The sequence below is a fragment of the Globicephala melas genome, chromosome 13 (assembly GCF_963455315.2).
Source record: "Globicephala melas chromosome 13, mGloMel1.2, whole genome shotgun sequence".
Lineage (NCBI taxonomy): Eukaryota > Metazoa > Chordata > Mammalia > Artiodactyla > Delphinidae > Globicephala > Globicephala melas.
In genome coordinates, this window is record NC_083326.1 from 26,319,669 (window position 1) to 26,331,928 (window position 12,260).

General features: G+C 50.7%; 1 protein-coding gene across 1 annotated transcript; it reads right to left on the reverse strand.

Annotated features, from left to right (window-relative positions):
* Positions 1 to 2,822: 2,822 nt before the first annotated feature.
* Positions 2,823 to 10,458, reverse strand: PTGR3 (prostaglandin reductase 3). The gene is made up of 2 exons (XM_030868191.2): positions 10,153 to 10,458; positions 2,823 to 3,925 (listed from the first exon to the last, which is right to left on the reverse strand). Exons 1-2 carry the CDS (start codon positions 10,359 to 10,361, stop codon positions 3,001 to 3,003), a joined length of 1,134 nt encoding a protein of 377 aa, XP_030724051.1. The 5' UTR covers positions 10,362 to 10,458; the 3' UTR covers positions 2,823 to 3,000.
* Positions 10,459 to 12,260: the final 1,802 nt, after the last annotated feature.

Here is a 12,260-nt window from a genome sequence, read left to right on the forward strand (position 1 = left end):
AGATGCTCCATTCTACTCCTGAGAAACTCCATTCAGATGAAATCATATAATAACAATTCATAGAACATGTCATGCAAAACTTCCGTGTCATTTCTTTGCAGACTATTCCCTGATCTTTTTTTTTTTTTTTTAATGCTGAAGTCGGTCAACAGCAGAAGTCATCGTCTAAGGGACCTGCAATGACATTGTATTTTTCGCGTGCAAGACAAATTGGAAGGAAGAGCATTTGGCTTTTTAGAAGTCACAATGGAATGGGAAGGAAGAGTGGGGACTCCCTTGTTTCTTGGCATACTTACTGGAGTCAAGGCTCTCCATCCGCCCAGCCAGAGACCTCAAGGCTGATGTGTAGAGAAGGCCACCCTGAGAACCCAGAAATAATTCATCCACCGTGATCGTTCAGCCCTGGCCCCGTCTCTAAACAAAGACTGACAATTGCTCTGAATTATGGATGTACTTTTTGTGATATGTAATACAGTTCAGAAGAAAGGTGGTGAGAGCATTGTACCATTTCACCTCCCATTAGAGGCTGGTCTTGAACGATAATCCCAGAAGATGAAACTGATGCTGAACTATGACCCTCAATTTACAAATCATTTTTCAGAAGAATAAAAAAAAAAGTTTAAACATATTTTTGGCATTATCTGAACGGGCAGAATCTTTTTCATGCTTGTTTTCTAAGAATAAATGAAAACAGCATGCACTGTAGTTTCTTAGTGTGGGGAAAGACAGAGCAGGGTTTTCAGATTATATTTTATTTTAAACCTGGGTGTTTGCATTTTTTTTTAACATTGCTGAATTTAGTATATGCCTTCAAAACATAATCAATTTCTATTCTGTAGCTTAAGGGATCCATCAGTTAAAATGTTGGTCTTTCATCTTTATTACTCTCCCATTAAAATGAGAGAAACCGGGACGCAATTCAGTTTAGAAGAAGCAATTTAGTTGGCGATGTCCTTACTACTCAAGTCTTGACAGAAGAAGAAAACGCGTGATAGCTTGGACTTCACACATCTAGCTGCACAGGAAGCAACTAAGCCTATCAGACAGATACTATGTTAAATTGAATAATATACTCTGATGAGATGATTTGATTACACGTTTCGCCACTACCGGTCATTCCCTTGCACTTACATTCATAAAACCTGTCCCCTCCCCTTTGTTTGTGTATCGAAAAGGTAGGCAAAGTCTCCTTCCGTTTTGCTATAGCTGTGAGGTCTGAAAGGGACAGATTAATAACGGAGCAGCACACTGGACCAGCTTCTCTGGTACCCTGAACTAGTAACCCTTTGCTATAATGAGGACACAAAGAGCCTCCCATCAGGCTGCTCCCCTTCTTCATAACTCAAAAGCGTCACGGTGGCAATAGCCTCCAGTGCTATTTGTCTTGAGTGCAGTTGTGACACTTCGGCGTGATCCATAATTTGGTAGGTATTTACCGTGACATTTCCCTTCAGTGCAGCCATAACATTCAGTGAAGCCATTATTTGGTCCCATTTACCATATAAATTGTATTGTTGCGTATGCATGCTAGCAGCTACATTAGGTACCTGAAAATGAGTAAATCTTGTAAAATAGATACTAACAGCTATTCAGCAGTAAGCCTTGCTCCTCAGACAGAAGGAAAGAAAAATTAAATACGGTCACCAAGTTTCCTGGAGCATCTTAATTGCTTGTCTATTTATTTAGCATGTTAGAGACGCCGAAACCCAAGGCTTTGAAAAATACTCTGGCGGGCTCTGCCTTCATTGGAAAGGCACGACGGCATTCCCACCTTAATGATGAAAACCGGAGCAGCCTTTGGTGAGCTGAAGGTTAGAATGAAGGCGGATCAGCGGCAGGCTTGATTCAGAGGGGAAGGCGCGGGACTCGTTACTTTCGTGTCTGTGACATCAGGCGATAGTGACAAGAAGCATCTCATTCCACCAGGACATGTGGAGAAGTAAAATGGGAACAGAGCATCAGTGGCTGCTGTACTATTTCCACGATCAGAGATAAAACACACCTTCCGAAAGTCTCTAACACGAAGCACAATCATTTTAGATCATTCTGGTGCCTACTTTGCACGATGCTATTTGACGTACCCTACTTAGGCTTATGAAGGGTGCTGTTAGGTACCTACAGTGCTTTCCCCTGTATGGCCCGTGTTTTGTTATGTAGACCCTCACTGTGGATGGAGCACATCCTTTTCCCTTTCCCGTGCCTGTAGTAAATTTTTAAAGTCCCCTGAATCTCTATAGTTTCCCTTTCCCAAACCTGCCTTTTGTCTATATACGTTTTCAACACTAATTTTCTTCTTAAGGGAAGAGAGAAATTTTCCATCCTACACATGCCTCACTGGGATGACTGCGCATAAAAGCCATTAAATGACAGATGCTTCTTTAAAAGAGGTCTGTGCTCACTTAATTTTTTTTCTAATAATCTAATAAAGTCAAAGTTTTGGGAGAATCCCTCCAAATTTCTATTTAGATAGTTGGCTGGTGATTTATAGAAAAAGAAGGACCATTTCCTGAGAATATGGACTCTGAGAAACGGCTGACTTTTGCTGTATCTCTCATTTATTAACAACTTACTAGCATCAGACCAGACTCTTCCAAAGCAAAGAACTCATGAACTATTTTCAAGACCAATTTTAAAATCTCATCAAGCTGAAGACATACTGATTTGATCAGATCTTGCATCAGGAATTAATTTAGTTCCCTGGGACAATAAAATCTGGAATGAGACCGTCCATGAGTAAAGAATTGAATGTAAAGGTTTTACCTCTGTGCCATTGAGGGAAGTTTTATTAGCACATTTTTTTTTTTTTTTGCAATGGAGGAGCAAAAAAAAAAAAAAAGAACGGAAATAAAGAAAAGAGAAAGAGAAATCTAGTCATTAGAACTTACTTTTGTTTTGAAATATATTATCTCCGTTACTAACTAAAAATAGATTGATTTGAGTAATTCTGGGGCATAAAATGTCCATTTTCTTTCTCCTTTTATTTATGCCATTGTTCTGTTTTTACAGCTTACTGTGGACAGAGTGAGGTAATTCAACAACAATTTTTCCGGTGTTTTTTCTCATGTACATATAATCGACGGCCCGGAAGACAGACTCCAGGCCGGTAAACCTGCCCTCTGCAGACAGATCTCCAAGGTCGACCTTACAAACCAGCTCTCCACTCGCATACATCTTAAGCAAGTGGTCCATGGCGGCTCGATACTTAGAAAGGTAATGGTTCAAGAAGAAGCCCTGGACGCTGGCGGATTTCTTCAGCAGTTTGGCTGGCAGTGTTACTGCTTTCACAGGGGACAGGCCAGTAGGAGTCTGGTAGCCAGAGACAAACCCAATCACTATCAGGCGCCCTTTGGTAGCCAAGGCGTCCACGGCCAAGTCAAACATGGCTCCCCCGACGGATTCATACACCACGTCCACGCCTCGCGGGTACTCCTGCTTCAGGACAGCACCCACGTGCTCGCCGTTATAGTTGATGGGACGATCACAGCCAAGAGATTTCAGAAAGGCAGACTTTTCTTCAGAAGAGCAAGTTCCAATTACATGGCACTCGGCCTTCTTTGCAAGCTGGACGGCAAACTGGCCGGTCCCCCCAGCTGCTGCGGTCACCAGAACTTTCCTCCCTTCTGATAGCTCTCCGAGCTCTTTCAGGCTGATGTAGGCCGTGGTACCACTCACCAGGAGGGTGAGGTACTCGGGTTTCACGGCCGGCACGGGAATGGCCGTGCTGGCGGGCACCACTGTGTACTCGGCAAAAGAGCCAGGTGCCATGTAAGCCACAGCCTGGCCAATTGTGAATGTGGCACTGGCGGAGAGGCCCAAGGCCACCACCTCGCCTACACCTTCGAAACCTGCGTCAAACGGGGTCTTGACGGAAGGGTCATAGCGGCCGGCTGAATAGTTTATGTCAGATGCATTAACACCAACAAATCTAGAAGAAAACAAACACAAATACATTCAGATGTTTTCTTCATCAAGGCCTTTCTATCCCACTTAGAAAAAGTCCTCTAATTCTGGTGACTGTGGTGGGTGGTGAAGCTATATATTCTGATAGAATTTGAAAAAAACGGTCCTGATATTCAGTTCAAAAAAAAAAAAAAGAAATCAAACAAGTGTGATTTCAACAGTGATTTGTTAGAGTTTTGGTGTATTTTATTCTTTCATTAGTTTAGGAATAATTTCCCATCCCTCTAAACAGCAAGCTATGTACTTTACATGCCATTTATCCCCCTCCGATTCCTTTCAAAAGAGAAAAAAAAAAAAGTTAGGAAGCCCTCTTATACACAAACTTCACTGGAGCTATGAGTTGGAAATTAATTGGCCTCTTAACAAAGATGTTAAAAACAACAGTGGGATAAAATATATTCAAAGAAGTAGACGTGTATTGATTCTGGAAACAATTTAACACTTCAGATAATAATAGTAACGACAATGATATTATTAAAGGTTGATGTAACGTGCAAGGTCACTGGCTGTTACACGTTACTGCAGGGGTTGTTTCAGTGTGAGCCAGGCTGCAGCAAATTTTCTTTCTCATGTAACTACGTCCAGCGTGAAAATATGCACTTTGATTAACTGAACAAAAATTGTCTCATAAGGGTAGAGAGATTTTTATGCAACATCCAACATTTTACAGTCCTTCCCAGATGAAAAGGAAAGCAAATCGGCACTATATTTTTCCTCAACAAGAAGCAGAGACGTACTTGATTAATACCAGATGATTATTTTCACTTGGTATCCAGAGTCAATTTAATTGCGAGGCTGGTATTTTTACCAGCTTTTTTTCATCTCACTATACCTCATAACAGAAATATCCTGATACATAAGGAAAAAAGCCGTCTCCTAAGGATGTCAGGAGGTGGCTGAGACACGTAACGCAGGACGCTAAAAATGTCATTTCCACCTGTAATGAAATGAAAAGGTGGTGGTATCTGGTGGCAGGAGGAAAGCTGGTAAAGTAGGCCATTTTTAAATAATTTACTTTTAATTTAACTTAATAAACCCCAAACTGCCCCATGCAAGGATCCACTTCCACTGTATTATAGACAATGCTTTGCACTTACACATGCGCCCTTATGATTGTGCCCTGTATATCTACACCCTCGAAAGCTCTCTACATCCTGTAGAAATAAGAAAGCAGGAAGCACTTTCCTTCGGGCACGTCCAGCCGCTTTCAGAGGTTAGCAGACACACAGCCTCACTAACACGCTACAGAATTCCATACCCATACGTGACACACAGTAACGAGCCGCGGGAATAATGATTTTTGGTGGCTTCTCATTCGGCCTTTAATACCAAGATGCCCACGGTCTATTTTTTGGAGTGGGGGGGAGGGGCCCCTACCTTTCCTTTCAATTTACCCAACTCTCCAGGCCTAGTCTTTTTTAAAAAGGGGCCAGCTTCCTTAGAGCGTGCTTCTGGACCTCACGGAGGCCTGCCAGGGCAGAGCCCAGCTGGATCACCTCTTGGTGCCCTGCTCGAGGCCGCAAAGCCAACTCTAAGGAGGCGTCCCCGGGGGTGGGAGTGGCGGCCTGTGCCACAGAGGCTGGGGGCCAGGGCGGATCGCCAGCTCCCTTCTCTTCGTCCCGTGGCCCTCGCCCCTCCCGTCTCATCCCCCTCCTTCCCCCCCCCACCCCAATCCGGCTGGCGTTTCTACCTTCCCAACCGCAGAGGCCCTTCCCTTGCGGGGAGCCCTTGCCTTGGACTCGGAGGGACGCCCCGGTGGGAGCTGGCCCCTCGGGTCGCCCCCCCCCCCCGGAACGGGATGCCCTGGGGGGGCTTCGAGCGGGAAGGCGCTGTGGAGGAAAACGCAACCCCCGCCGTCTGCCGCCCCGGGCCGTGGTGGCCACTTCCCGGGGAGAGGTGGCGGGACCGAGCAGGGCGCACGCCTGGGAGGAAAGCGGCGGGGAGAGGGCCCCCGCGTGCGTGTGCGCGCGTGTTGGGGGGCTCTGCCGGGAGCTTGAGTTTACCACGGGGCTTTGCTGAAAAGCCCAAATCAAACATTGCGGTGGAGCCCGGCCAGCGCTGGAGGGGTGGCAGGAGACCGCAGGGCCCGCCGCGCGCCCACTCCACGTCTCCGACTCCCTGCGGCGCCCTCGGTGCGCCCGGGCGAGCCTGCAGGGCGCCCGAAACCAGCGCTTCTGCGGGTGTCTCTTCTCGGAGGTGCCCGGCCTCCGCCGCCCCGCGGCCTCTCCACCGCCACCACCCAGACGCCATCAGTGAGTCCGACTCCCGGAGCGGGCTGGGGCCGCGCAGGTCGCCGCCCAGGCCCACGACCGTGACCTCGGCCTCCCTGGGCCGAGCGGGGGTCCCGGCGGGCGCGCCCAGCTCGCATCGGCAGCGGAGCTCGGGCCCAGGGGTGGTCAAGTGCGAGGGGAGCCCCGAGCACACGGCGCGCCGGAGCGCAGAGGCCGCGGGACAGAAGCCGCCGGCGGCCAGACCGTGACCTTGGCCTCAAAGGCACCCCCATTTTTTGTGTCTCCCCACCCCACCCTGCCGCCCTCTAAAGAGCCTGCGTTGTTGGTGAAGGAATCCCGAGTTCCTACTCGGCTTCGCGCCCCTCGCCCTCTCCAGGGTCGCCCAGCCCCTGGTGCGCATCCCCACCTCTCCCTGGACCCCCGCTTTGACGCTGCGCCGCCGCCGCGGCTGGTGGGCACCCGCCACTGCCCGGACGCGCCTAGGTTCTTACCTGGGCTTTGGGAAGAGCTGCGCGAGGGTCGGGAGACCGCGCCTTCGGCTCCGTCTGAAACAAGTTCAAGAGCAGCAGGCGCAGTGGGCAAGGGGTCCGGGTCGGGGGAGCAGGGGAAAGGAAGAGCGCGCGAGCGAGAAAAGAAGGAAGGGGAGACGCGCATTGGGACCCTCGCCTTGTACCCCCCTTTAACTTCAAATATGTGCTTTTAATGAGTGCAGGGGTCTAGCGATCCGACGGGCAGACCCACTCAAAAGACTAAAATCGAGGAACCCCAGGAAAAAGAATGGGACGGTGCGGACTTTCCCCAAATATATACCCTTCCAGAGTCACTCGGTTTATTTATACTAAAAAGTGATGAACCCCTTCGTCATATTTACTGTGAAACAGGGCAGCCCTCAGAGGGCCTCAGGGAAAGGCTTTTCTCTGAACAAAAACCAAACCTGAAAACTCAAGTCCAGAGCAAATACTGGGAGACAAAGTCGTCCAAACCAGACCTTCCCTTTAAAAAAAGAAAGAAAAAAAAAAAGAAAAAGAAAAGGAAGAATGAAGGAAAAAAAGCTTGGCCTGGAGAATCAGCAGAAATAGTTACCCTCCCGTGAGCAACAAACGGTTTATCAAAAACGCCTTCCCCATCCCCCATTTTCTGTTTGCCATTGCTACAAACTCTTTGCTCCATTATCTTACACTTGAGCAGAAAATCGTCAGAAATATTTGGAAACGAAATAATGTGTCACTATCTTACAGAAAAAGCTAAAAATAGTGCGCGAACTGACTTAACCAGAAGGTGTCTTTCTCCCTTTTTTCTTTTCTTTTCTGCGGGCTGGGCATCCAGGAAGAGAAGCAAGGTCGTCCTCGTATGTTTGAAACCGGAAGGTGAGAACTGGATAAAGGAACACCGATGACACATTCTGGAGGGATTCTAGGCTCCCCTTCTCACACCTTTCCTAAATGGTAAACCTGATTATCTTAAATCGATGTCTGGCTTAAAAAGCACTTCCCTCACCGTGAACAGAAAATTTGTATTTTCTGTTAAAATGGAATGAGACGTGCAAAAGGTTCCACTGAAAAAAGAAGTCAAGACGGAGCACAATTAAAACCCCCAAACACCTTTCCGAACAAGTGAATTTGGGCTGAATCCATTCATTCCAGAGCAGATTTTATTACGATAAAAATAAGAAGCTCTTGCACAAAATTGTCATGCAGTTAATACTGTTTGGGGCGACTGCGTCTAGGATTAAAATGAACTAACCTGCAGCGAATTACTAAGGCTCTATTCTTAAAAAAAAAAACAAAAAACAAAAAACGGTAAAATGCCTCCCTTACTGACAACGTTTGCTAGAATAAAGGACCTTCCCACAATTTGGAGGTGGGAGCAGATTTTCCAACAGAGTAAGGAGAGGGAGAAGCAAAGGTTCCGCCCCTCCCCAGAAGCAGAAAACTCGCCCCATTCTTCTGTTGCGGATTTCAAAGTAGAAGTTAGAGGTCAAGCGTTTAGTATAAATATACTGTTTATATTAAAGGGATTTTTGTCATATGGGGATGGAAGATAGAAGCATGGATCTCCTCCAAATTGAGGAGCTTCCAACATGGCAGCCGGCGCTCCAGAACTCCGACCACCCAATTCAGGGACCGGCCCCGGTTACCCAACGCGGGGAAGGGGGGCACAACCGGGGGAGCCGGTGCCCTGGAGGTGGGGAAGCCGGGCGGCCGGGAGCAGCCTCCACGACGGCGCGGGCGGGGGGCCCACCTCTCTGCTGCTGGGAGTGCTGGAACTTCACACCTTCCCCTGCCTGCCCCGCTCAGTCGCCCCTCCCCATTTCACACCCTGTTTGCAAAAGGTATTATTTTTCTAAGCAGTCGTGGGTGTGTGTACATCAGTGTTCACCATCACCAGTGCAGTGCATCGGAAAAAGAAAAAAGAAAAAAAAAAAAAAAGCCTGGGTGAAACTTTGCCTGTTAAGTCTGTTTGGAGGCTTTTCGGTCTGAATCTCATCTCGACTTCCAGCAAATCACTCGTGTGTTCTGTATGTTCTGCGCGAACACACACGCCTTTCTTTTTAACTTGGTAGGACGCGTCCGGATCTCGACAGCCTTAGCCTTTCAGGGCACGATGAAGTCCTCTGCAGCCCAGTTTCCATCAGTGCAAAATTTTTAAAGGACACACACGGCCCACCGTTTAAGGCACTCCCCGCGCCCACCTCATCCCCAGCCTCCACTCAATCCCGCCCTTGGCTCACTCAATTTCTAAGTTTCCAACAGGTCCCCAGAAGTTTCATGTCATGATCAGAATTCTGAAGTCTTCCAGCCTTGTTTGGAAGGCTGATATGAATTTTTACTAAAATGGACACTTAAGCTTTACCCCAAGCTATTTAGATAAGATGCATTTTGTCCTTCAGCCCTCGCAGGGGACTTGGTCCTTTCTAGCACACCATTTACAACACGGTTACAACCAGAATTTACTTCTCCCTTCGAAAGTACTATTCAACCTGAAATATGCAACACTGGAACCCCTCAGATGGGACTGAGCGGGCGGGCGAGTCCTTCTTTTGCCCAGGGAGTAGAGGAACGGGGACCGGCCCGCCTGCAAGCCCGGCTGCCAGGGGACCCACCCGGCAGACCCGCGGGCACGGCTCCGAAGAGTGAGGTCCCTTCCTTCCTGTTGCTTCAGCAGTTACTAAAGATTATGAGGTGGAACCACCCTCAGGTGGGAAGTGTGGAGGTGGAAAAGACAGTCCAAAGGTCGGGCAACGACCCGAGCGAGTGTCACCCGAAGGTCTGCAAAACGTGCGGCCCAATGCAGCCATGCTCCCACCCCGGCCCCTGCCCAGCCGCCCGGGACGCGCGCCACGCGCCCGTCGGTACGCTGCAGGGCACAGACGACAGTCACACAGCACTGACAACACGCAGACGGCACCGGCGAGGCGCACACCGACACACCCAACGACAGGCTCCGCCATTGCGAGGTGGCTGCCAACCTGGAGCAAACGGGAAAAGCCAGCGGGTCCCCGGCCTCCTTCCTCCAAAGCACGTTACCTAAATGTCGCAGTTTGTGTCCAGGCTGTTCCCGCTCCACCCTAAAGATTATGCGAACGCAGGAGCCGTGGGTGCGCGCGGGTGGGCAGGGCGGGGAGCCTCCCCTTCTGGGTCCCGTCGGTTTTATTTCGGGAGCGGGAGGGGGAGGAGGGAGGGCTGGGGGAGGGGAGGGGAATCCCAAATTAAAATAACCCTCAGTTTTGAGTACGTTCGGTGCCATCGGATATTCACACCAGCAACAGTCACATTACATTCGCCTTCGCCAGATGGCGGCGGGTTGAACTTCCCGGGATCTCGCAAAGTCAGGCTGTGCGCCCGAGCGCGCGCCGGGTGTGGGGACGCAGGCGGGCGCGGGACAGCCCGGGAGCTGCGCAGCGCTGGCCGGGGCCGGGGCCCGGGCCGGAGCCGGGGCGGGGGGCGCGCGCCGGGCTCACCGGTTCCGGACGAGGAGGTCTCCGTCCCCGGGGAGTGGCACCGGGCAGTCCCAGCGCAGGGTGACGGCCTCGCGGAAGTTGGGGCTCAGCCGGGTCACCACCAGCTTCTGCATGGCGCAGGGGATGGCCGAGCCCTGGAAGTCCAGGAAGTGGCGGGAGTACGACATGTCCACGATGGCTCGGGCCCCGGCAAGCGCCAGCCGCAGCATGACCCGCGCCTCCGCCTGCTTTCTGCGCCGCCGCTGGCCGGGGTCGCGCCCAGCCCTGGCCGCTCGGCTCGGCTCCGCGCTGCGGGCGGAGCGGGCGGGTCCGCCCCTCCTCCGGCCCGCGCCCTCCCCTCGGCTCCCCCCCCGCGCCTTCCCCACTACGCCTGGTGCCCGCTCCCCCCTCCTGCCCCGCGGGGAGTCAGCGCAGCCCCCGCGGTTCCCGGGCGCGCCACCCCCGGGGTCCGGGCCGGGGGGATCGCTGCCGCTCCGGCCACTGCTCCTTTAATCTTTTTGTTTTGGTTTGAATCTGCTCGGCGCAGACTGGCCAAGGATCTTCTCCGCCCTCCCCCTTCCTCCCGGCGCCCGGGAGGCACCGGATATCCCCACCCTCCCCACGGTCTAAAAGCCGGATTTGACTCCTCTAAAAGGGTGAGGGGGGCGGCGAGGGGACCCGCGCGTCCCGCGATCGCCGCGGCCCACAGCCGGCGGCAGCCCGGGGCGTCCTCAGAGCTGCGCGGCGCCCGGCAGCCGGCGCAGGCGCCTCCCCTTCCCGTGCGAAGCGTTCACTTCCTTGCAAGGTGGTACGAATCAACCCCGAGCGCGGCCAGGGCGGCGGGGCACGGCCAGGGCCCGGGGCCGGGCGGGGAGCCCTGGCCGCCGGGGCGCCCTCAAGGGCACCCAACGCCGGGCGGGGGGCGCCCAGGGCATCCTGCGCCCCAGGCTCTTGGACCCCGTGCCCACAACGCCTTGCCCGCGCCTTCTGCCCTTAGTCTGTCCCGTGCAAGTTGCACGAACTAAGCCGTTTTATTTCTTTTGGCCAAGATTTCGTGTTTTTCCATGAATGTTGTATGTGGCCTCTGCAAGACTGTTACGGGTTTCCCATTGGGAAAGAACATATATATTGGAAACCAGAAGGCCGAATTCCCAGAGCACATAAACATTTTAAACTTCTGGGTGGGGATGCCGAGGGACTTAATTGAATTGGAGACGTTGGCATGATGTATGAAGACCTCTTTTTATAACCCAGCTAGAAAGATCTGCAGTTCCATCGTGTCAATTTTCTTCCTAATTGTTTGTATTGACCAAACAATCAATTCACTTTTCACAGAGGGACCAGATTACATATTTTCCACATATTTTGTGTAATGAGCAAATCCATCATTAAATTTTTATTAAAGGTATACATTTTAATAATTTTTTTTGTTGTTTTCCACTTACCCATTAATTACCAAACTATAAAAGCCGCGTAGTGCCCCTCCCCAATCAGATCTAACCCCCGAAACTAAGATTGCCAAAGTGACACAGGTATTTTTATCTCAAATGTCGGACATTCCTCATCCAAGGGTAGTTTGTATCCACGTGGGTGCATGTGTGTATGAATGTACAAGCGGGGGCGGAGGGGGAGACTTACCGGTTTAAAAATCTGCAGGAACTAGTGTCTACTTAACTTGGCTTATAACACATGGGTTTTACCCAGTATCAGCCGGTGGGTTGCAATAACAACCCCCTCAATGTCTTTCTCCAATGTGCAATCTTTTATGTTATGCCGTATTAAGATTTCTTTTTTGTGTCATATTGTTCAGCTAGGAGAAAAAAAAAGAAAACAAAGCAATTAAAAAGATTGACAGGTATGGTTTGTGAGGGACCTATTTGTAATTGTCAGGGTGACGTTGGCAAGAGGAGGAGGAGTAAAAACTGAAGCCGGAAAAGCAGCTCGATGTGTCTGTCTATCAGTTGAGACTGTCTGAAAGCTCTGCGATCCGAATGTGTGTTATATTTCACTGAAAAGAGGAGAGAGCGAGAGTGCATCTCCCTCTCTCCCAGGAGTTTGGGGGGGACAGTCCACGCTCATCTCGCCCACCCAGTGAATGTCTGCTCTTCACCCCTTCGCACACACTCTCC